The 23604-nt window shown below is 67.9% G+C and overlaps 2 protein-coding genes across 4 annotated transcripts; one reads left to right on the top strand and one right to left on the bottom strand.

Moving 5' to 3' along the window:
* Positions 1-810: 810 nt before the first annotated feature.
* On the bottom strand, positions 811-21845 carry CBX2 (chromobox 2). Of its 2 annotated transcripts, XR_006739897.1 has the most exons (6): positions 21684-21845; positions 21554-21597; positions 20569-20634; positions 18873-18978; positions 16769-18343; positions 811-821 (listed from the first exon to the last, which is right to left on the bottom strand). XR_006739897.1 is itself a non-coding variant. In XM_036412266.2 (5 exons), exons 1-5 carry the CDS (start codon positions 21753-21755, stop codon positions 17039-17041), a joined length of 1593 nt encoding a protein of 530 aa, XP_036268159.1. In that variant the 5' UTR covers positions 21756-21845; the 3' UTR covers positions 14624-17038. The 2 variants fall into 2 exon arrangements, 1 of the variants encoding a protein (XP_036268159.1); XM_036412266.2 differs by lacking the exon at positions 811-821 and having other exon boundaries at positions 14624-18343.
* On the top strand, positions 7099-9661 carry CBX8 (chromobox 8). 2 transcript variants are annotated; one of them, XM_036412317.2, is made up of 6 exons: positions 7099-7231; positions 7628-7671; positions 7853-7918; positions 8038-8104; positions 8200-8229; positions 8528-9661. In XM_036412317.2, the coding sequence occupies exons 1-6, from the start codon at positions 7163-7165 to the stop codon at positions 9410-9412; spliced, it is 1161 nt and encodes a 386-aa protein (XP_036268210.1). In that variant the 5' UTR covers positions 7099-7162; the 3' UTR covers positions 9413-9661. The 2 variants fall into 2 exon arrangements, with proteins under 2 accessions (XP_036268210.1, XP_036268211.1); XM_036412318.2 differs by lacking the exon at positions 8200-8229.
* Positions 21846-23604: the final 1759 nt, after the last annotated feature.

Genomic DNA, 23604 nt, shown 5'->3' with positions numbered 1-23604 from the left:
TTTACTGGACGGGGCTTCCCGCTCCTTCAGCCTCTCAGAGGAGATGGGGTCTTTTCACTGCCCTCTCTTCACTCCCTCTCTGCCCTGCCTCCGGGAGGGAGGCAGTGGCTTTGAAGGAGACCAGTCGGCTGTGAAAGCCCTCTGGAGCCCAGCACCACCGCTCGTGGCCCTCGATACAATCCTGGGCCAAAGGCACCCCCACATTTACCTGTGGGTGTCTCCCTCCCGCTCCTCTTCACACGAGACCTCAAAGGTTCTTGAACGTGTGATGTTCGCTGCACACAACGTCCTCTCTGCCGCCCAGGCACCCAGCTTCCGGCTTTGCACCCGGAAACTCCCGCTGCCCCACGGCGAGGCCAGAGCCAGGGAAGGGCTCCCCGCCATCTGCGGGGGGGGGGGGGGGGGGAGGGGGGAATGGGGCTCGGAGGCCTGGAGGGTCCCAGCGGGGACCGAGCGCGGTGGGCGGGCGCTTCCTAATCCACAGCGGGTCCCAGCTGGGCTCTCCCTGCCCCATCCACCTTCAGAGTTTGCCCCCCAAGCCCCTCAGGCCCAGTCCACGCCGGCCCCGCTTCTGGGGTCACCAAACCTCCCCCAGTGGGAGGGCTGATGAATGAGGTGTCCTCGGGGCTCTCTCAGGGCGCCTCAGCCCTTCACCCGTTTGGCCAAAAAGTAGCTCAACTCCAAGGCTGGAACCAGGAAACTCAGCAACTCCGGTGAGCGCCCCGTTTCCGCGGCTGGAGCCGCACCCCCCTGTCTGGGCAGGAGCCCCTGCGGCCCCACGTCTGCTGGGCGCCCGGTCAGGGCTCCAGGACCGGGGAGAACTGACCTGCCCGCGGTCCTGCCTGATGCCACTGCCATGCCAACGAGAGCACCCAGAGGTGCGGCAGTGGGGCTGGACACCCCGGGTTTGCAGGGCGACTTCGGCCGCGCCCGGCGTGCAGGCGGCGGGAGGAGGCGAGCGGCTCATAGGGTACCGGTACCGCGCTCCGGGCTTTGGGTTCCCAGCAAAGGGGAGGCGGACGCTTCCCCGCAGCCCAGACGCCGACCCGGCCTGGTCGGGCTCCAGACAGCGCCCCCTCCTGGGACCAAGTGGGGCGCCATGGACGCACTGCGGGGTTGGGGTGGACAGAAAGGCACTGAGCCAAGGACGAAGCCCGCTGGTGCCAGGAGGCTGGACGCTGCCGGGCGCCGACACCGTTTCTCCGTGGATCCCGCCCCGTCTGTCTGCCCAGGGCCCGCCGCCCGCTGTGCCCTCTCCCGCGGGGGGCGGACACCTCTGGTCCCCGACTCCTCCCGGCGCCCCCAGGCTCGCCTTCCCCAAGGACGGGCAGGCTCCCGGCCCCTCGCTCTGGCCTCTCCCGGGAGACACTGGCCCGGCTCTCCCCGGTGGCAGCACCAGGCGGGAGGGGAGAGGCACCGGTGGGGCCTGCGCCTCAGAACCTGCCCGGATCCCTGCAGTCCCAGCCGAGCCACTGCCATTCCCTCCGCTGGGGCCACGTTTCCCCGAGGAGAGCCTGAGGGAGGTGGACAGGGAGGCGGCTTGTGGACCCCAGGCTGGCGGAGCTGGGGTTCAGAGAGCCAGGCGCCCCTGCTGAGCAGGCGCTCTGGGTCCGCTCCCGCCTGTCTGATGGGGGAGGGGAGGGTGCAGGCGGCTGTGCGGGATGACCCCGAGGAGCCAAGGGTGTCCCTGCAGGCAGGCCGGGCCATGCTCTCCATCGGGCATCAGTAGGTCCAACGGCCCAGGGGCATCGATGAGATGACAGGTAGGGCACCGGAGACAGTGAGAGCGTCGCACATCCGGCCCAGCGGCTCCTGATAGCGCCAGTGTCCTGACGGAGGCCTTGACTCCTAGGTGGCCCACGTGTCCCTGCCACCCCCTCCTCCCTGGTCTCACAGTCCCTCCCGGGCTCTGTCTAGGCCGTGGGGTCTGAGTCCATCTCCAGGGGCGATGGAAACGTGCCTCCACCCAAGCCGGGACCCACCCACTCTCGGACCCCATCCTCTCGGCAGGACAGTCACGGGTGCAGCTGGCTGGTTCTCCTGCACCCCCCCCCCCGCAAGTGTGCATCCGCATTCCATAGGCACCGCCAGGCGGCCTTCGGGATGGCTCCGCAGTGCACCCCCTGGGCTGCGAGGTCCGCCGGTGCCTGTCTCTGGGACGGGTCCTGGGGAGGCACCCTAAGGGGCCAGTCTAGACGGTTTGAGGGCTCCCCCTTGTGCAGGTCAGTGGGCACCGGCTCCCTTTGTGGGCACCCCCTGGACAGCAGGGACAGACTGACACTGGGTTCCTTGGACGCCCTCCAAACCAGACCCACTACCCTGGTCCCAGATCAGGGATGCTGACGGAACAATGAGCACCCGCTGTGCACTGCCTGCCTGACGGTGGCAGTGCTCACACACCTCAGAGCCCTCATGCACGGTCACCTTCCTTTTGAAAAGCGTCCTGGGGACAGAGGCACGGGGTGAGTGACCGGCTATGAAGTGGACTGGAGCCCAGGAGGCCGGTGCTGGAGCCCACATTTTAGCACTGAGCTCTCTGCGGAAGGAAGACAGTTCTCCAGCCTCCAGCCTGGAGGGAGGGGTGAACGGCTCCGGAGTCCCTCCCCCACCTTTGTTCCAGCCTCGTCTTTGTTGCCAACAGCACCCCTGCTGAGCAGGACCAGACTGCTGGTTCTGGCATTGTCCCCGGCCTGCTCAGGGCCACGGGCTTCTTCCCTGGACGCCCTCCTGGAAGCCCTGCGGGAGCGGGAGTGCCCGCTGGGTGCAGAGCCATGGCAGGGTTAGAGGCAGAAGCCCTGCTGTGCCCTTGGCTGGGCCACTTCGTCTCCCTGAAAAGTTTGCTCAGCCTGGGGGGTGGGGGAAGGACTGGATCGCACCGGGTCGGTGCGGCTCTTACCTGGGGAAATGCGGGCGCCCACGGCTGCTCAGGAAAGGCTGTCTGCCTGGGAGGGGCGGCACGCCTCCTTGGACGCCCGGAGGGGCTTGGTCTGGGTCCCGGGATTTCAGGGCTGATGGGGAAGGCCCCACCCCACCCCGTGGAGGGAGTGCGGGCTTGTGGGAAGTTCCTGCCCCCGCCAGCCCTCCTGCTACCTGCGGAGTCCCAGGGGCTCTGACAGAATGGCGACCAAGTAGGAGCTGGAGCCCAGGCCGGGTCTCTGCAGGGTGCTGGGCCACCCCTGCGGCTCCCCCAGCCGTGGGCGATCAGCGCCTGTGGGTGTCCGGCTGGGGTGGGAGAACGCCAGGCCGGCTCCAGTCAGCCCCGGGCCAGCAACTGCGCCCAGGCCACCGCCCCGCGGCTCACCTCACAGCCGCCTGCCCACACGCCCGAGGCACGCGGTTGGGTTCCAGATCTGCCCGTGTCTGTGGCCAGGACCCAGCAGGTCCAACGCCCGCCAAGCAGCGGCGTTGAAACGCTCCCAAAGGACGCGCCAGGGCCTGACCTCCCCCTGGGGCAAGGGGACGCGCTGGGGCTTGCTGGTCTGGCGGGCGACCCAGGAGCCCAGCGCCTCAGGGGGCGGCCCGTCCCGCCTGGCCCTCTGAGGAGGCCAACCTTGGCCTTGCCTCCCCCCGGCCAGGTGCCTTGGCAGCGGGTACCCGGAGGCCTAAGATGGCCCCTTGTGTGGATGAGGCCCGAGCACAGAGCCTGGGCACCTTCCAGGGTCGGGGCAATGGCTCGGGCAGGCTCCTGGCGTCCGGGGCAGATTGGAGGTCCTCGGTCGGGAAGGGAAGTGGAAGGTGTGTGCCCATCACCCACGTGGGTGCAGGATCAGAGAGGAGACCCCGGGTGCAGGAGACGGGCGACTCAGGCGGGCCAGCGCCTGCATCGCTGCACGGAGAAGCCGGCTCCTTCCAGAACCCGGTGGAGGTGGAGGGAGGCTGCAGAGAGAATCGCCGACAATTTCCTTCCTAAAAATGCGATCGGAGAGCTTTTGATTTCCACTTTCACTTCCCGGCCCCTGCCCCAGCACACGCACTGTCTCCTCCAAAGACGCTCAAATTGCAGCCATATGGGCTGGTCCGAGGAGCAGTTACCTTATTCACCGCAGCGGCGGCGCAGGGAGCCCGGCCGAGCGGCTTCTCATTCTGGAAGCTTTGATTTTACCCCAGGAGGAGCTCCTGGGAGCCCCCGCTCACTCTGCGGGAGGAGCGGGTGTGCGGGCGAAGGGCGGTGTGAGAACTGCTGATGGAGGAACAGAGGTTCAGTGAGAAAGGTGGGGGGCCCCACGCTGGCGCCCCCTCCTGGCACAGACAGGCACCCTTCGGGCCCGGTGCTGGGTCCACAAATCCTTTCTCAGATCGCTGCCTCTCAGGGGCTGGGCTATAGGGAGTGCAGGCCACCGCGCCTGTGGGCTCCGACTCTGCGCTCCACTCTCCCCAACGGCTGGAGGCAGGAGAGGGACAGAGGGAAGGGGGAAGGACGTCCCGCCACTGGCCAGCTTCCCGCCAGGACTGGGTTCGGGATCGAGTTCTGCCCTGCTCCGCAGGAATCCCCGACGTCTGCGAACGGAACCACCTCCCACGGCGATCTGGTTCCGAACCAGCGTGTCCGCCCCGGCGGCTGGGGCGGCGGGAAAGAGGGGAAGGGGCTACAGACCGAGAGGGGGAGGAAGGGAGAGAGAGAGAGAGAGAGAGAGAGAGAGAGAGAGAGAGAGAGAGAGAGAGAAGGAGAGAGAGGAGAGATGGAAGGAGAGAGGAAGGAAGGAGGGAAGGAGAGAAAAACGGAAAGAAGAGAAACGCGGCGAGTGAGCAGGGCAGCGAACTTTCTCAGCGTGAAACTGAAACCGGCTACCTCTGCGCCAGGTGGTAACGGCACCGCACACTCCGGGGACCTGGCTGCGGAAACCCCGTTCCCGGCGGCCCTCGGCGGCGCAGGCCCGGGGCTGGGGGCGGGCGGCGGGCTCCGGAGGGGGCGCGCGGGGCCGGGGGCGGCGGGCTCCGGAGGGGGCGCTTGGGGCCGGGGGCGGAGGGCTTGGGGGGGCGCGCGGGACAGGGGCGCAGGGCTCCGGGAGGGGGCGGCCGCGGTGCGGGGGGCGGAGGCTCCGGAAGGGGCACGCGGTGCGGGGGGCGCAGGGCTTGGGGGGGCGCGCGGGGCCGGGGCGGAGGCCCCGGGAGGGGGCGGCCGCGGTGCGGGGGGCGGCGGGCTCCGGGAGGGGCACGCGGTGCGGGGGGCGCAGGGCTTGGGGGGCGCGCGGCGGGCGCAGACGGCGCGGCCAGGCGGAGGGTGGGCTCTCTGGGGCGGGGAAACCAGACACTCGGAGGCGGCGGCGACCAACTTTATTTTTACTGCCCAAACTGTTGGAAAGTATTTAAGCTTAAACAGAAACAGCTGTCCCGCTGGCACCGGCCGGCGAAACTATTTGTTACCGGGAATGATTCTATGATGAAGGACGCGGCCTCTCGCGGGCGGCTCTCCGGGGCGGGCTGGCCGGGGCGTCGCCGCGGAGCGGCCCGAGGGACGGGACTGCGGGCCCCGCTCCGCCCGGGGGCGTTTGGGAAGGAGACCCGAACCTGGAACCCGCGTCTGCGGGGCGGGGCGGGGCGGGAGCGGGCGGTGGGCTCGGAGCCGCTGTCCCCGGGCCAGGCCCGCGCTGCGCCCGCCGCCCGCGCGCACCGAACTCGGGACGCGGCGCCGGGGTCCCGCTCCCCGGAGGCCGGCCCTGGCCCCCTCCCCGCCCTCCGGGAGCCGCTCTCACTCCGGGGCGCGCGGGGCGTCGATGTCTGAGCCCTGGGTTCCCGGAGCCAGAGCCGTGCCCGGCAGCGGGGCGGCGGCGAACAGGACAGACCGGCCGCCGTCCCCGCCGCCGCCCCGGCCACGGCCCCCGCAGGCCGAGCCCTCTCACTGCACCGCACCGGACCCCGCCGCGCGCCCGCCACGCGTGTTCTCGCCGAGTGCGTGTCGCACGTCGGGAGGAGCCGCCGACAGGAAGTGTGTGCTCAGCCCCCGCAGGTCGCCGGGTCCAGGGGGACCGGGACGCACCCCCGGCCGCACGCTCCAATCCCAGCCAAGCGCTGGGCTCTGTCCGGTGGTCGAGGCCCCCCCCCAACATCCAGGCTCGGGCCGGGGCGGCGGAGGCGAGGCCGGCCACACTAGGACCGGAGGCGGCGGCGACGTGCCGCGCGGGCGGCGGCGGGGGCAGGTGGCTGCGGGCGCGGGGACCGGTCGGGACGCCGGGAGACGGCGCGCGACGTCCCTCCGCGGCGTCCCGGGGCGCGGAGGGACGGACCGTGGGTCCCCCTTGGGCCTGGGCTCGGCTTCCGGGCTGGGGGCGCGCTCTCCAGCCCAGGCCGGTCCGCAGGGCCCGGAGGGTGGCCGAGGGCAGGGCCGTGCGACAGGAGACGGAGACACAGGCACATTGATTTGTCCGCAGGACCGGGCCGGCGGCGGGGGGGGGGAGGCCGTTGCCGTGGAGACCGGGGGTCGGGCGTGCGCTCCGGGGAGGGGCGGAGAGGAGACGCGGGCGAGGGGCGCGTCGCGGCTCCCGGGGTCCGGGCGCGGCCAGGGCGCCCCAGCACCTGTGCATTGTGCATTGTGCGGCGGGCGCCGGGGGGAGGGGAGGGCGCGAGCCCGGGCGGCGGCGGCGGCGGCGGGCGGGCCGGGGGTCTGCCGGGAGGGCGGGGCCCGGCTGGCACGGCCGCGGGGGTCCCGGCGAGAGCGGCGGGGAGCCCGGAGCGCCGGAGGGACCGCTCGGCGGAGGGGGAAGGGGCCGGGGCGGAGACACTGGGCGGACGGCCCCTCTCGCCAGCCCGGCAGACTGACAGCGGCCGCGCCGCCCTCCCCGCGACGTCACTTCCGGCGGCGGCCCCCACCCCCTCGCGCTCGGTCCCTGAGCGGCCGCGGCTCCGCCCCCTGGCGATCGGAACGCGGGTCACGTAGCAACGCGGGCAGAAAGGGAGGGGGCGTGGCCCGGCGGCCGCCCAATCAGCGCGCGGGGGAGCCGGCCCCCGTCCGCTCGGCTTTAGCAACGTCGTTAGCAACACGTGGGGCGGGAGGAAGCGCCGGGCGGCCGGGCGGGGGAGCGGGGAGCGGCGGGAGGCGGGGAGGGAGCGAGCGCGCGGGAGGGGGAGGAGACTGACGTCAGCGGCAGAGTATTATGGTCTGTCGTGCGCTGGCTGCTGCTTTTCTGCTCCTGGAAGCAGCCAAGGGGGGAAGCGGCGAGTCAACATGGAGCTTTCAGCGGTTGGGGAGCGGGTGTTCGCGGCCGAAGCCCTCCTGAAACGGCGCATACGGAAAGTAGGTGCCCCTGGGCCTGGAGCCGAGGCCGGCGGGCCCTCCCCTCCCGGCCCAGGTTCCCTCCCCCTGCTGCAGCCCAGCTTCCCTTCCCCCAGGTCCCAGCAGCGGCCGCGGCCGTGGCGGCGGCGGCGGCGGCGGCGGCGGCGGCTCTGAGCCCAAGCGCTTTCCTTAGACTTGCAGCGATGCACAGATTGCATGAGTGGGGGGTGGGGTGGGGGTGGATGCCGGTGCATGCACTTTGTGCAGCGTTTCGTGCAGGGGGCGATGCCGTGGACTCGTGTCCTTTGCGACAGGATCCCAGGCATTCATTCGGTGCATGCATTTTTTGCATGTATTTCTGTGTCCCCGTCATGCACTACTCCCGTGCGCACACACATCCCCCCGTTGCATCCACAGGGCCGCATGGAATACCTCGTGAAATGGAAGGGCTGGTCGCAGAAGTAAGTAGGTTATATGCAATGCTCAACCCCAGGCTGTTATTCGGGAGGTTTCTTTCTTCCTCTTTTCCCCCCTTTATGTTGAAATACAACACAATGAAGGAGAAAAGTTACAGACAGACACTCCCCCCTGCTGCTCTCTCCCCGCCCCGGGCTCACGCCCCTTCCTCCTGCCTCCCTCCAGGTACAGCACCTGGGAGCCAGAGGAAAACATCCTGGATGCTCGCCTGCTCGCCGCCTTCGAGGAGAGGTACAGGCCCTTCCGGCCTCCGCTTCCCCCTCAGAAACAAGGCGGTGGCTGCTCCCCAGCCTGGACCCCAGCCCGGTCCCCTCGGCCCTTCCGCTCACCTTTCCCCCTCCTTCTTCCAGGGAACGCGAGATGGAGCTCTACGGCCCCAAAAAGCGAGGACCCAAACCCAAAACCTTCCTCCTCAAGGTAGGATGGACTTGTCCAGTGGTGGACAGCAGTGTTGACCCTGCGGGCTGGTGAACCAACGGGGTGTCCACACACTTTGTCTATTTGTAATCTAGGAGGGAACCCCCAGACAGGCCGTGGACCAGGTCAGTGGCTGTGCCGAGGGTTGTCTTGTGGGAGGGCCTTAGCCACTCTGAGTTCCCGCCCCCAGCCTTCCCGAATAGAGACGTAGTGAATACAGGCGGTGTGCTTGCTGTGAATGGCTGGTCCCTGTGACTCCCCACCCCTTCCCCCAGACTGCCACCCCCAGCCCCACCCCCACCCACCCCGCCCCCACCCGTCCAGAAATTCTGCGGGGGAAACCCAGAGGCTGTCTGGAGGAGGGGTCTTGGGGAGGAGTGTGGGCGGGCCCTGCCCCACTGCTGACACCGCCTTCCTCGGTAGGCCCAGGCCAAGGCCAAGGCCAAGACGTACGAGTTCCGAAGCGACTCTGCCCGGGGCCTCCGGATCCCTTACCCTGGCCGCTCGCCCCAGGACCTGGCGTCCACCTCCCGAGCCCGAGAGGGCCTGCGGAACATGGGTCTGTCCCCCCCGCCCGGGAGCAGCAGCAGCACCAGCAGCACCTGCCGCGTGGAGCCCCCTCGGGACCGGGACCGGGACCGGGAGCGAGAGAGGGAGAGGGACCGAGAGCGGGACCGGGGCGCCGGCCGTGTGGAGGACAAGCCCAGCTCGCCGGGGGACAGCTCCAAGAAGAGAGGCCCCAAGCCCCGGAAGGAGCTGCTGGACCCCTCGCAGAGGCCCTTGGGAGACGCCGGCGATGGGCTGGGGGATTACCTCAAGAGCAGGAAGCTGGAGGACGCCCCCTCCGCGGCCGGGAAGCTCCCAGCGGGCCACAGCGTGATCCAGCTGGCCCGGAGGCAGGACTCCCACCTGGCCCAGTGCGGGGTGGCCAGCCCTGGCCCGGCCGAGGCCACGGGCAAACTGGCCGTGGACACCTTTCCCGCCAGGGTCATAAAGCACAGGGCCGCCTTCCTGGAGGCCAGAGGCCACAGTGCCCTGGACCCTGGGGGCCCCCGGGTCCGGCACGGCTCAGGCACCCCCGGCTCTGTGGGGGGCTTGTACCGGGACATGGGGGCTCAGGGGGGAAGGCCCTCTCTCATCGCCAGGATCCCCGTGGCCAGAATCCTGGGGGACCCCGAGGAGGAGTCCTGGAGTCCTTCTCTGACCAACCTGGAGAAGGTGGTTGTCACCGACGTGACCTCAAACTTTCTGACCGTCACCATCAAGGAAAGTAACACGGACCAAGGCTTCTTTAAGGAGAAAAGATGAAGTGCTGGGTGGGTGACCCCGGATCAGAGCGGGGGAGAGAGAGAGTGCAAGCCTGGCATAAAGGATGCTTTTTATTTCTGGGTGGGAGGCCGCCTGTGGGCCCCCCCCCCACGTCCCACAGCCCACCCCTTCCTCCCTCCTTCCTCCCTGTCAGTTTTGGTTGGAAGATTATTTCTAGAGTTATATTTTCTATTAGATGTAAATATGTTATTTAAGAAAAAAATATCTAAATATATATATTTCAACTCTCGAAGTTGTGTTATTTAACACGGAGAGAGAGACAGGCTCCCTGTGGGTTAGCTGGGGCCGACAGGCTGCCTGGGGCAGGAGGGCCCCTCCGCTCCCCAGGGGTCTGGGGAGGTTGGGAACCGGGTTCTGGGCCTCTGGTGGTGTCTGGAGGGACTCAGCTGGCCCTCCTCCCCTCCTCCCTTTTCCCACAGCCCCATGGCAGCCCCCTGGCACCGAGGCAGGACCCAGATTTTCTCTCTCCCCCCATTGGCCAGCCAGGCCAGCCAAAGATTGGCTCCCCAATCAGAAAGTAGGGGGTGGGGTCAGTCTGTGTTTCCATTTTTTTTTTTTTTTTTTTTTTTTAGATTAAGGAGGGCTGCGGGGGGAGTATTAACGTGAATCACTTGTGTGTGTGTGACTTTGGAGGTGAGAAGTCGCGGGGGCGGGTGGGAGCAGCTGACGTCCCCCAGGGCCACGCCAGGAAATGCACTTTAGGGGGGACGTGCCTGTTCTCCACGCAGATCGGATCGTGTGTATGAGTGTGTCACGCGGACACAACGGCCCGGCTCCCTCCCTCCCTCTCCTCGCTCCGCAGAGAACAGAAACCCAGCGAATCTGTTTACATTCCCGAGATGCCAGGACAAACGGGGAGGCTGGCGCGTCCGTGCCCAGAGCCGGAGGCAGTCTCCCCAGCGGGGTCTGGGTTGGACGTTTCCTTCGCGGCCGCTCGCGCCCCGGTTCCCCGGAGGAGTCCGACCCGCCTCCCTGGCGGAGGGCGGGCCGCCAGCTCCGGGACGGACGGACGGACGGACGCTCGGCCAGACGGGCCCACGCTGCGGACCCACGGAGGGAGGCGGCTGGAGCGGGGCCGGGCCTGGCGGGCGCCGGGAGGACTCGCACCCGGCGGCGGGGCCGGGAAGGAGGGGCGCGGCGAGGTCGCCGTCCAAGAATGCGCCTCGGAACTTTGCTCGTACCTCCCCGCCTTCCCCAAAGCAAAAGCTATAATTTATAGTCCTTTTCGATGCGCGGCTTCTCCGTTTGAACTCGACATCCAGACTCCGCCGGAGGGGAGGGAGGAGCGGGACTGGGAGAGGCGGCCGGTCCCCGACGCCCCTGTCCCGGCCGGCGGTGAGCACGCTGCACCCCACGGACGCAGAACGGGAGCCCTGACCCTGCAGAACTCGACTCAAAAGCACAAACCTCCCCTCTCCCCTCCAAGACGGACCCCGCGGCCTCGCCGCCTCCCCGCCCTTAAAGGGCCAGCGGAGACCCGACTCGTCAGCGCCCATCGAGGCAGGGCCCAGAGGAGGCACAGACTCGGGCGAGCAGGGCAGGGCCGGGGCTGAGGGGGAGCTGCTCACTGGGGGACCGGGCAGCCCTCGCACTGGGTGTTCCCACCGCCTGCCTCAGCCTCTCCCCCCAGACTTCTCGCCTTTGGAGGGGGGGGTGAGAAGAGTGAACTGTGTGCCCTGGTGCTGTCTGTTCGGATGTGAAGAAGCCCCAGGATGGGGCTTTCTCTGCTCGCGTTTGTAAACTGGGATTTTAGACTTTGTGTAAGCAGCGCCCTGCGGGGACTGAGTGTCTGTTCTCAGATGAGACTTCCTCGGAGGAACCTGTCTGTACCGAGTGGACAGGAGCGGGGACCAGGTCCTACCAGGCTGCCGCCTGTCTGCCCTCCCTCTGCCCTCCCTCCTTCCTCTCCCTCCTCTTTCCTCCCTTCCTCCCGGCAGCCCGCGCTCCCTCCCACCCAGGCCAGCCTGGCTTTGCCCCCACCTTTGTCCCTCCGTCTGTCCGCTGCCGTGTGTCTCCCCCGCTGGCTCTGGGACGCTGACCTGGGGACGGGCCGGCAGGGGCGTGGCTGGGGCTGGTGGCCTGCAACCGCCCGGGGCTGGAGCGGGTCGGGTTTACTGAGTTCGGAGGTTCGTGCAAAGCTGGGATGGACCTCCGCCTCCGCTCGAGTGAAGCTTGTGTCTGTCTGTATCCAATGCCGCTTTTTACGTGTTTAAATATATACTTTGTAAATAGACATGTCTCCGCTTTATTCCTCTCCCCCTCCCCCTCACTGGAGCAGTCACACCCCGCCCCCGCCCCTCCTCTCTCAGTCCTCCCCCCCACTCTCCTCCCAGCACCCAGGGGATCCCATCTCCGAAGACCCTTCCCTAAAAAGATAAACTCCAACCAGGGGGAGAGAGAGCTGGGCTTGGAGGGAGTGGGCGGAGAGGTCCCGGCTTCCCTCGCCTACCCAGGGCGTCTCTCTGGGACCCAGCAGAACTCGGGGACCCCGGGAGGGTCCCCCCTTCCGGTGTCGGGTCTCCCCCGCCGAGTTCCACCCCAGGCCGCATGTTGCCGGTCCCCCCAACCCCCTCCGGGCCTGAGTTCCCTGCCCGGCGCTCCGGGGGCTCCGCCTGCTCCCAGTCCCGTGGCTGGACCTGCCCCCCAACCTCCAGCCTCGACTGCCCTCCCCGACGCAGGCCGCTGGCTATTGATTGAGGAATTGGATTCGCGGGGATTGCTAGGCAACTGGCAGCTCCGAGCGGCGCGGCGCGAACTGATGTGATTAGTGAACCCGGAGCTGCGGCTCCCGCGCGCCCAGCCTCCGGGCCGGCCTTCTGGAGGCGGGACCGGGGGCCGGGGGCCGGGGGCCGGGGACCGGATCGCGGGGTGCGGTTTGGGGCCTCCCTGGCCGCAGTGGAGCGAGTGGTGAACCCGCACAGGACAGCGCTCTCGGGACCCCCACAGGGGCCGCCCCGGGCCCCGCAGACCCCGCAGACGGCGCCCCGGACCAGCGCGGGCCCAGGAGCGGGGCGAGCGCGAGGGGAGGGCCGCGTCCCCTCTCGGCCCACAAGTCCGGGAGCTCCCCACCTCGCGCCCGGGTCTGTGCCCGCGGGGAGGCCCGGGGGCGGGAGCAGGTCACCCCGGAACCCGGCCCAGCGGCTCCGCCGGAACCCCCTCCCGCGCGGCGGCCCCTCCGCGGCTGCTCGGCCTCCACCGACCGCCGCTGGGGCCGGAGCGCCTCTCTCGGGGTCGGTTCCCCGGGCGGACCTCCAGGAAAGCGCCGGGAGTGGAGGCCCCGCCGCGGCCGCCTCCCCCCACCCCCACCCGACGGCCCTGCGCCCCAGGGCAGCCCCACAGCGCGGGGCCGGCGCGGCTTTCCCGTTCTCCGCTCCTTGGGTGCGCGGACCCCCATCGGGGCCCTGTGCGGTGCAGAGGGAGACCCCAGGCCCGCAGTCCCGCCAGCACTGGGGGGCTGGCACCCCGACTTCTTCTCACCGGGAAGTTCCCCGCCCAGAGGCGGCCCGGGACGGGGCCGGAGTGCGGGCCGGAGGGGCGCAGGCCCGTGTGCTCCCAGCGGCGCCCAGCCTCGGGCCTGGACCCCGGGGAGGGGCCGAGACTTGGAAAACGGGGGCGCTGGGGCGCCGGGGCGCGGTGGTGCCGTCGGCCCCGCGGGGCTCAGAGCGGAGCGGGGACTCGCCCCGCGCGCCCCGGCGCCTGCGGCTCCACCTGGCGGGACGCGTGCGCCCTCTAGAGGCGGAGGCCGCAGCCCATCGGGGCGGCCCCTGCCCTCCGGGTGGGAAGGGAGCAGGGCCGCCCCTCTCCCCGCCCCGGGGGCCAGCGCGCCCCTCCGCGGCCAGGTCTCCCAGCGCGCGGAGGGAGGGCACGCGGTGTCCAGCCGCCGGACCGTCTAGGAGCCTGGACTTGCGGGTCATGCCCGGCGCCTTCGGGGCTCCGGGCTCAGCCTCAGGCCGGGCGGGGCCCCTGGCGACCCAGCCCATCCTCCCGGGAGGCCATGGGTGAGGCCGTAAACCCAGCAGCGCACCCCCGGAACGAAGGCCGGGGTGGACCTTGGCTCGCACGGTGGTCTGTCCGAGGAGGCTCCTTATAAATGATCCCAGGAGTGGCTGGCCATCCGGGTGAGTGTGTGTGTGTGTGTGTGTGTGTGTGTGTGTGTGTAACACCGGCTCCCACTCTGCCAGTCCGCTCCTTCCCAGCCCCCCAGCTCCCCCTGCTCCAGCCCCCTCCCCCAACACAACCTGCTCCAGCCTCAGGAGGCGAACAAAAGCCAGCCAGCGCCTCCTGGGCAGAATCTGATTTTAAACCCTCCAGCTGGGGTGGCTTCCAGCTGCAGGGGGACCCCTGGACGAAAGCATCCAGGCCTCTGCCCCAAACCAGGGCACCCACAGGCAGGCCGCTCCCTTCCCTTCCAAGGGTGCCAGTTCTCCCGGAGGCGAGGTGTGTGGATAAACTGCTGAGGGTGCCCCGGGGAGAGGGTGCCCGGGAGAGGGTGCCCGGGACATTCTTCAGGAAGCAAGCCCTGAGGGAGCCTGGGTCAGGACTCACCCAACCAGAGCCTGCGGGTTTTGCGGCCCCGGAATGTACAGCTGTGTCCCTTTCAAGTGTTACCACGTGTGGTGGGCTCCCGGGGCAGCGTCCCTGGATGCGGGGAGGGGAGGAGGAGGGGGCTGTTCTGTGAGTTTATGGCGTTATCACAGCACCAGACACCAGCAGCAACCCTCACCCAGGACCCTGTTGTGCTCCCCATCCCCTGAGATGCCAAACCGCTGTGAAACGCTGGTGCAGGGACTCACTTCTATAATGAAGCCCACACCTTTGCTTACGAAAAATCTGTTTTTGGCCCTAACCGGTGTGGCTCAGTGGATAGAGCATCGGCCTGGGGACTGAAAGGTCCCAGGTTCGATTCCAGTCAAGGGCATGTACCTTGGTTGCAGGCATATCCCCAGTAGGTGGTGTGCAGGAGGCAGCTGATCGATGTTTCTCTCTCATCAATGTTTCTAATTCTCTCTCTTCCTTTCTGTAGATAATCAATAAAATGTATTTTAAAAATATTTTTTTGCACCCCAGAAAGGTGGCCACGCCTTCCTGAGCCCTGGATCCCCCTCCTATTCCGTCGTGTTGGAAGATTTTGCCTCAAGAACGGGAAAGTGAAGACACGTGTGTCCAGGCACCACTCATGACACTCAACAGGGTAATTAAAAAATTATTGATATACTAAGTGAAAAGGCAAAGGTCTGACACATTGGCTGTCTTCCCCCTGCTGAATAAATTAACATCCGTCTGAAAAAAACCCTACAACCTATGGCTAGTGTTGTTTCCCAAAAATACTAGAAAATGCACAGAATTTTCAGATGCATGTGAGCAGAAACCTGGCAATCGAGGCACTATTTTCCCCTAGCTCTCACTCTGCCCAGCAAACCCTGGTGGGCTTTCTGGGGGAGGTGTTCCCTTTAGCTGGTTGGTCCTGTTTGAATTTGGGGGCTGGGCTGCTGTCCTGTTTCAGCAAAGACCTAGGTTTCCCAGGGAAGTAACATACCCAGTTTTGTTCTCTTAAGAAAGCAATTAAAAGTGGTATACACAAACAATTTGGCTTTTTCTTTTAATTAACACAAATCAAGCCAGGGATTGGCACCGGCCCACAGCGCTGGTCTTTCCCCAAAGTTCCCCCCAATGAGACCTCTAGCGAGGCCCCAGCCCCCTGAAGTCAGGTCAGAGTTTTGAGTGTAACCAAAACAGGAGCCTTCTTTTTGGTACCAAAAATATAGGTATAAAAATATGCCAACCCCCTGGAGGAGGGCAGGCCGGCTTCTTCCTCCCACCCACTCCCAGAAGCCGAGACAGGACAGAACACATACAACGGCTCACTGCTGTGTGGCAGGGGCCCCTGCGGAACAAGGCAATGCCACGTTGGACGTGCGACCGGTGCCTAGATGCACCCACCCACCTACACACACACACAAGCAGCAAATAAAACAGGAGGGCTTTATTAACTGGTAAACATGGCGACCAGCTCAGAGCACCTGGGCCCAATCACACACACACAGTTAGGGTCACAGAACCCAGACACACACACCACCCAGCAAGGCAGAGGCTGGGAGCAAGGCGTTTACAGATCAAACTTTGGGATCGAGAGAGCTGGTAAAGGCACCGCGTTGGGACCGGAGGCCTGGCTGCCGGTGCCCGTGAGCTCAGAGGGGCGGCAGCAGGACCAGGTGGAGCAGCTGCAGAACTTGGAGGCATCAGCTCCTCTGGGGGGGAGGGTGAACCCCTGTGATCACCCCGGGGACAGGAGGGGGCTGCAGCCAGAGCCCCAGTCCATGCTGGGACTACTTCCCCCTGCCTGGGTGCACAGGGGGCAGGTCTCCCTTCACTGCCCACTTCCCAGATTCAGCCTGGCAGGTGGGGACTCCTACTAGTCTTTGGCTGCCAAGGCGGCACCATGCCCGCAGCTGCTGGTGGGGATGCCATGTTGGAGCCCCAGTATCCTGTGGAGACCCCTCAAGGGGTCCTGGACACAGGCTGTCCCCAAAGGCACTCGGTTCAGATTTGGCTACAACGAAGCCCTGTTCCTATTTGGCATGGAGGGCGGGGCTGGGAGTGGGGGAGGGGTGGAGGCTGCCATAATCAATCACAGAAATAAAACTGGAGTCCCCCAAGGCCCCGTTTTTGGCATTACAGGCCCAGTGGCACCCCAGCTGGCCCACCTCTCCCCTGCGCCCAGGACACCCATTGCATGGTGGGTGGGAATCCACACAGGGCAGCTCCCGCTGTGGCCCCCGGCCTCCGTCTGGCGGGCCACTCTGGTTCTGTCCAGCTTCCCAAACGCGCAGGCAGGCAGGCAGTGTCTCCACGGGGAAGGACACGGGCCCAGAGGTGGGGGGGATTGTCAGGGACGGTGGGCTTCTCCATGGGGAGACGTGGCAAGGCTCCCGCACAGCCAGCAGGCCCGGGCAGTGTGTGGGGCTGAGAGAACGACGGGTGGTCCTGGCACAGATGGCAGGAAGGCAGGCACCCTCTCCTCCTGCCCCCAAAACCCAGAGGCTGGCTTCTCAGGTGCAGCAGCTCAGGGACTAGCCCAGCGGAGCCGGCCCCCAGTTAGATGGCCCCAAACCAGCCTCTCAGGGTCCCTGCCTCTCCCACCCCCCAAGACCTGTCCTTTACATCAAGGCCACAGCCCTCAGCTATGAGGGGAGAGGACAGTGACAGAGAGATGACGCCCCCTCACCCTGACAGCTCAGGCACAGTTGGGGGGGAGGGGGTTCTGGCAGCAAGGCCCCTGCCCCACCCCATCTTGGTCTGCCTGCCTGGTGTGGTCCTCCAGGCCCTGCCCCCCACCAGCCACGCTGGCCCAGAAGCTCCTCCTGGAACATCGGTGCCCGGGGAAGCGGAGCCGTCAGCAGCCGGGAGGCGGTTCGGAGATTTGGCTCGAGCTGCAGGTGTGCCCAGACTTCCTGAGGCCGAAGGGAAGTGAAGGCCGAGGTAGGAACGGGGCGGGCGGGCCCCGGCAAGGCATCGAGGTACGGCCGGCCCGTCTGCCCGCCCCGGAGCGGCCTGGCGTGGCCACCACGGGAGCCAGGCCGGAGGCGGCGGCGGCGGCGGCCACGGTCAGTAGTGCCGCAGGCTGAAGAAGCCCACGCTGGTGGGGGACTCCTTCACGGTGACGGTGACGAGGTTGGCGGTCACGTCCGTGACGAAGACGTGCTCGATGAGGCTGCGGGTGGGCTTCCAGTCCTGGCTGGTCTGCACCGACAAGGACAGGTTCTGCTTGGCGCCGGGCAGTGAGGCCGGGTCCGGGTCCGGGTCCGAGTCGGAGCTGCTGTTCTCCTCGCCGGTGCTCATCTCGGACAGCGCGGCCGCTTTCCCCAGGGCCCCGGGCCCCTCCTGCCCGCCGGGGGCCGCGCCGCCCTTGCCGCAGTCCCTCTTCCCCGCCGGGGCGGGCACAGCAGCGGCCCGGGCGGCCAGCTTCTCGCCCTTGCCGGTGTCAGCCAGCATGCCGGCCCCGCTGCCCCCGGTGGCGCCAGCCCCGGCGCCCTTCCCAGTGCCGGGCACCGTGGCAGGGACACCCTTGGCGGCCGCGGCGTGGCGGGCGCCCATGCCCACCCCCGGCATGCCGTTCTTGACGCTCTGTAAGTCCAAGACCTGGAGGCTCAGCTCCTGGGTGGGCGCAGGCTGGGGGCCCAGGCAACCGGCAGGGGCCTTGCTGCCGCTGTGGGCGTGGGGGGCCCCCCCGGCCCCTCCTTTCGGCTCCATCGCCCCACTGCCAGGGGCCTTTGGGAGTTTGCTTCCCGGGGGGCTGAACCCCAGCTCGCCCTTCTGCGTCCTCACCTTGAGGTCCAGCCCGAGGCCACACTTGCTGGCGGCCTGGGCCTTGAGTGCCAGCCGGCCGGCGGCCTGGGCCTGGCTCTGGCTCACGCGGTTCATGTAGTGCACGATGGAGCTCTGCCAGCTGATGCCGCCGCGGCTGGGGCTGCCGGCCATGCCCTTCATCAGGCTGGCCAGGCTCTCGGGGGTGGCCAGGCTGCTGGGGCCGCCGCAGGCCTCCTTGGCGTGGGCCTTCAGGGCCGCCAGGCCGGCCACGGGGGCGCTGAGCGGAGGCGGCAGCTTGCCGGCGGGCGCCCCCAGGTCCTTCCTGGCGGTCTTGAGCACCCGGGCCAGGTTCACGGGCCTCCGGGCCGCCTTCTGCTCGGGGGGCAGCGGCTTGCGGCCGCGCTTCTTCCGGACGGGGTCCTTCAGCTCGGGCTTGGCCACCAGGATCTGCGCCTTCTTCTGCGGCACCGGGTGCGTCTCCCGGCCGCGGGGGCCCCTCTCGGCGTCCAGGTCGCTGTCCCCCTCTTCGTCGGAGGACGAGGAGGACGACGTGGAGGAGGAGGAGGAGCTGCTGGACTTGCACTTGGAGGAGGTGTCCGGCTCCTGCAGAGACCGGGGGAGATGTCGCCCTTCGAGGCCTGGTCCCGGGGCCCAGAACACACACGCCCACCCCCTAGGGGTCTCAGACACGCCGAGGCCAGCACCTCCTGTCGCTTCCAGACTACAGGGGGTTGGGGGTGGGAGTGGGGGCAGCGAGTTAAAAGCAGGAAAAAGGTGCTGGCCTGGCTCAGTGGACAGAGTGTTGGCCTAAGGACAGAAGGGCCCTGGGTTCCATTCTGGTCAAGGGCCTGTACCTGGTTGTGATTCAATCCCCGGCCCCAGTCAGGCCAGTGCAGGAAGCAACCAATCGATGCATCTCTCTCTCTGTCTCCCCACCTCCCTTCCACTTCCTCTAAAAATCAGTGGAAAAAAATAAAGCTCAGCAGCCTGGGCTCACTGCTACCCCGCGGAGGCCGGGAGGCGGTGGGAGGCCAGAGACACCCTCCGCCAAAGCCCTCGCCCTCCCGCCTGCGCCTGCGCCTGCACCCGCCCCAGTGGGAGGGAGCAGCCAGAGCAGGCCTCCGCCACCCACCTTGAGCTTGGAGTGGCGGCTGCAGGAGGACATCACCGTGAGCTTCCTCGGCCGGCCCCGGGGCCGCTTGCCTTTCTTCCGGTTCTGAACCTCCTTCTCCTGCTCCCTGGAGAGAATCACTCATCAGGGTCACGGAACCCCATGGCAGCAAACACCCAGCCACTCCAGCCAGCTGAGGCGGCTCATCAGTGTGACGGGAGTGAGAGGTCCAGCCCCCTGCAGCACCGTGACGTCTGCACGCCCCCCCACTTCACCAGCGTCAGCCAAAGCCAAGTCAGAACGCCAAGCCAACCTGGCACGCGAGCAGGTTTGGTCTCTCCAGACTCCACTCACAGCATGCCTGCCCCAGCCTCCCTGCAGGCAGAATGGTCCGGAGAATTCCAGAAGGCCATGAGGGGCCGTTGTGGTCACATGGTCCAATCCCCTCCCTTCAAACTGAAGTCCAGGCCGAGTGAGGGCCTGCCCCAGTACCCCCACCCTCACCCCGCTCAGGGCCACAGTGACAAGATGCCTCCCAGCTGAGAGAGAGAGAGAGAGAGAGAGAGAGAGAGAGAGGGAGAGAGGGAGAGAGGGAGAGGGAGAGGGAGAAGGAGAGAGAGAGAGAGAGAGAGAGGGAACACGAACGTGCGCTTGTGTTTCAGGCTCCCCCCGCCTCCGGAAGAGGCTGTCTGGAGGGGTTTCCCGGTAACTGGAACGGGCCGACGGCACCTCACTGGGGCCTGGCACGTGGCCCTTCCAGAATCCAGGGAGCACCCGACGAGCGGGCACTGAGGCAGCCGACGGTCTCCTGCGTCACCTCCCACGGCGGGTGCTCTTCCTCCAGCGGGACCGCCCCCATTTCCAGAGGAAGAGCACCCGCAGCCCAGGATGTGACCGGACCGCCCACTTTACCTCTCGGGCCTCCACAGCCCATCTCCTGGGACCCTGCCCGCCCAGCCCGGTCCCCTCGGCCGGACCACAAGGAGGGCAGCCGGGGCCACGGGCTGTCAGTGGACACTCCCTCTTGGCTCTGGGACCCGAGTCACGTTCGGCTGGACCTCAGCAGGGACAGCTGTCTCCATCCACTCAGGGCCTCCTGCCCAGTGCCCACACCTGTCCTGTCCAGTGTGCTCCCAACAGCACCTCTGGACCCTCCTGCCGGTGGGGGTGGCCACCTCAGCAGCTCAAGGCCTCTCTAGCCCAGGGCTCCTAAACAAACCCGGAAATGGCACCGGACCACTGAAGCACACTCAGCCCAGACCGCCAGGGGCTGCGGCCAGCACGCTCGCTCAGGGCCACGCACTCAGCACCGTGCTCAGTAGTGTGTTCTGTGGCCCCGAGAAAAAGAAATGTCCTAGGCAGGCACCCCCGCCGCCCACCATGGGGTGTGCTCTGCCCCCCCTCTGCTCCAGGCACCCTGGTGCAGGGGGAGGCCGGGTCTGCACTGCTATAGCAAGCCCTGCGTCCTGGCCTCCATCAGCCCTGTGTGCAAACTACTCAACAGAAAAGGCAAAGCTTTTCCTGAAGGAACCGAGACCGTTCATCCCGGCAGGTCTGGCTCCCAGCAGCCAGCAGCACCCTGACTCGATGGGCTCCTTAGGGGGGAGACGCAGCTGTTTGGGGGAAAGTCTGCTTCACCTTTCCCACCAGCCACGGGCTGCTGTGGGACCCCTGGAGGACCAGCAGCGCCTCGCCCCCTGCCCCCCCCCCTCCTCACTTCTTCTGGAAGGCCAGGAGCAGCCGCGGGTCCAGGATGTTCTCCTCGGGCTCCCAGCTGTTGTGCCTGGAAAAGCAGAGAGCAGGTCGTGGTCACGCAGCAGCCCCTTCAGAAAGCAGCCAGTCCCTGCGGCCGGCAGGCCCCGGAGGACCCCAAGAAGGTCCCACTGTGTCCAGGGGGCGCTCCTGGAAACGGGGTTCGGAGGCCAGTACCTCCCCTTGAAGCTCCAGGGGAAACAGCTGCTCCACCCGCCATGAACACCCGCCCCAGAGGGCTGGTCCCCCCACCGGGAGGAAATCAAACGCCGGAGAAAGGGAAGTCGACGGAGGAAGCCCCCAAACCCTGGCCCGGAGCCCGAGCGGGGAGGGGAGGGGAGGCTGTCCAGAGGCGGGGGGCTGGGGGCGCAGCCCCAAGACTATAAAAAACGTGGCTGGCGCCCAAGGAAGCGCGGGCCAGGCACCGGAGAGGAGAGCAAAGGCCCGGGGCTCCGGGGATGAGGGGGAGCCGGGCCCGCGGGAGCGACTGTAAACAGAGCCCCCTCGGGGAGCGCCAAGTCCCCTCCCTCCCGTAAAAAAAAAAAAGGAAGCCCGCGCTCATCAATAGGCAGCTCGGGTTACAGCGGGGCGACGGCAGGAGGGGGCTCCGGTCCGCGGGAGGCGGAGGGGCAGGGGCGGCAGCAACAAATGGGCGGGAGCCCGCGCGGCGCGGAGGACGCGGGCCGGGCTCCGGGGACGGCGGCGGGGGCGCGGGGCTGGGCCGCGACCCCAGGGGGAGCCGCCGGCGCCGCGCGCCCCGGGTTTGTAAACAAAGAGCCGCCCCTCGCGGCCCGGGCGCCCCTCCCCGCAGCCGGAGGAGCGGCGGGACCCGCGAACTTCCTTCCCGCGCTGCGCAGACCCTCCCCCCGCCCGCCAGCTCCGCGGCGCCGGGGTCCTCCCCTCCCCGGGCCGGGGCCCGCGGGAAGCGGCCTCGCAGGCCGGGGACTCACTTGGACGACCAGCCGCGCCACTTGACCAGGTACTCCAGCTTGCCCTGCGGGAGAGAGGGGCGCGTGAGCGGGCGGCGGCGGCGGGCGGGCGGGGGGCGCGGGCCGCGCGGGGCCGCCGGGCCGCACGCACCTTGCGGAGCCGCTTGCTCAGGATGCACTCGGCGGCGAAGACCTGCTCGCCCACGCTGCTCAGCTCCTCCATGCTGCCGCGCCCGCGCGTCCCTCCGCGGCGCCGCCGCTCCCGCACCGCCGCTCGCCGCGCGCCCGCCGCCGCCGCACACAAAGCGCCGCCCCCGCCCCCGCGGGCCCGCCCCGCGCACGCGCAGCGCCGCCCGCCCCCCACGGCGCCGCGCCCCGCCCCCCACGGCGCGCCCGCCCCGAGGGCGGGCCCACCCGGCGCCGGCCAATGAGCGCGCGGGGGCGGGGCGGGCGCGCGTTGTCCGCGGGCGCTCGGCCTCGTGCCCGCGGCTGGGGCCGCGCGGGCGCCGGGCCGCTCGGGGCTGGGCTGGCCGGACCCCTCGCGCGGGAATCCCGGGGCGCGGCCGGGCCCCGCCCTCTGTTGGGGGGTGAGGACGGGGGAGGGGGCGGGGGAGGGGGGCGCCGCGGGACTTCGGACCCGGGAAGTCGACCGCTGAGTCCTGCTTGGCCCCCGGGACGCGCCCGGCCGCCTCCTGACCGGGTTTTCCGGGAAAAGCGCCATTGTTCCGGCCCGAAGCGGGAAGTTCCTGCGCCCGCCTGCGAGGGGCGCTGCTGCGGGCGCCTTTTGGAACGGGGGCTCCGGGGCTCGGCACTCGTCCCGCTTGGCGCGGGAGCACAGGGGCCGCGGGGGGGGCGGGGGCGGGAGCGGGAGGGAATGGGGGCCAAAGTGCCGGCGGGAGCAGGGGAGCTGCGGGAACCGAGCCGCCGCTGCCCCGAAGGCGGGAGAGGAGGTGCACCCGCCGAGGGCGCGGGCTGCTGAGCCCCGCCGAGGGGAGCCGAGCCCCGCGGTGCAGGGCGCGCGTGGGAGGGCGGGGGGCGCCTTCATTCGTTCCGCGGTTGTGAGGTGCATGTGGGACTGGGAGCGCGGCTTCGGGCGGCGGCCGTGACCCAGGACCGAGTCACCGTCGGGCCGCCAGGATTTGGAAATGTGCAGCTTTTGGGCCAGTTGCCCGCCGCAGAGAGGAGATTGGACCGCGTTTCCCCAGTGGGGTGGCCTGGGGCCCCTCTTGGGGTCCTCGGTGGAGGCGACCCTTTTACTTCCTGCTGATGAGATCCCTATTCCGTGAGCAAACCCCCCTGAAGCCAGGCAGCTTTTGCATCAGAGGAAGCCAAACGCCGAATGGAGATCAACGCTAGCTGTTCTCCCCCCCACTCCCCCCATCAATACCGTGCAACTCAGTGGAAATTCACTTTCTGATTTTGTGTCTTCCTCCAACGCAGCTGCACAGTCCTCTCTGCTGAGCGAGTAAAAAACTCGTTTCCCGTGGCCGGACCTGTCCCCATAGGGTTCGGTCATTAGAGCCGGTTTGTAGAAGGCCCTGCGGGAGGGATGCGTTTGGTTAACCGGAAAGCCTGGGGCGCAGCAGGAGGACACGGGGCGCTGTTCTATTCCGACATGGTCTCCAGTCCATTGGGTTAAAGAGCTCCCCTTCCACCGCTGCCTGGAAAGACCCGGGTGACCTTTGCAAACCCCGGTGTGGCTTGGGAAGGGGCTGGGGAGAAGGGAGGTTCGCTTGGGGTGGGACCCCGGTTTGGGGGTGAAACCTGCCCCCTGGGGTGGAGAGAGCTCCCAGCTCCACAGGACGCGGGCGAGGCCAGAGCATCCTCGCTGTTAAGGGGCGAAGGGCTGGGCAGCTGGGACTCCTGGGGGCTGGGGCGGGGGGTGGGGAGGACTGCTGAGGTTTGCCTGGCAGCTTCCTCTTGGGGACATGGATCCTGGACAATCGTCGTTTTTAAAGAAAATAAAGCTTTATAAAGGGAACTCTTTTTTCCCCCTAAGAAATTGGTTTTTCTGGGAGTTGGTCCTAACCCACTTGGGGGTGCAGGTCAGTTTCTTGGGAGGCGTAGCCGCT

This window comes from Pipistrellus kuhlii, unplaced genomic scaffold, assembly GCF_014108245.1.
Source record: "Pipistrellus kuhlii isolate mPipKuh1 unplaced genomic scaffold, mPipKuh1.p scaffold_m20_p_44, whole genome shotgun sequence".
NCBI classification, from domain to species: Eukaryota; Metazoa; Chordata; class Mammalia; order Chiroptera; family Vespertilionidae; genus Pipistrellus; species Pipistrellus kuhlii.
This window is presented reverse-complemented; position numbering and strand designations above follow the sequence as displayed.

What these genes read in the sequence shown, in the direction of transcription:
- CBX8 (XM_036412317.2), top strand. Translation starts at nt 7,163, where the DNA reads ATGGAGCTTTCAGCGGTTGGGGAGCGGGTGTTCGCGGCCGAAGCCCTC. An exon ending in TGGAAGGGCTGGTCGCAGAA is followed by an intron (nt 7,672 to 7,852) that starts GTAAGTAGGTTA and finishes GCCTCCCTCCAG; the next exon opens with GTACAGCACCTGGGAGCCAG. An exon ending in CCAAAACCTTCCTCCTCAAG is followed by an intron (nt 8,105 to 8,199) that starts GTAGGATGGACT and finishes TTTGTAATCTAG; the next exon opens with GAGGGAACCCCCAGACAGGC.
- CBX2 (XM_036412266.2), bottom strand. Translation starts at nt 21,755, where the DNA reads ATGGAGGAGCTGAGCAGCGTGGGCGAGCAGGTCTTCGCCGCCGAGTGC. An exon ending in CTCCTGGCCTTCCAGAAGAA is followed by an intron (nt 18,979 to 20,568) that starts GTGAGGAGGGGG and finishes GATTCTCTCCAG; the next exon opens with GGAGCAGGAGAAGGAGGTTC. An exon ending in GCCGCCACTCCAAGCTCAAG is followed by an intron (nt 18,344 to 18,872) that starts GTGGGTGGCGGA and finishes CGGTCTCTGCAG; the next exon opens with GAGCCGGACACCTCCTCCAA.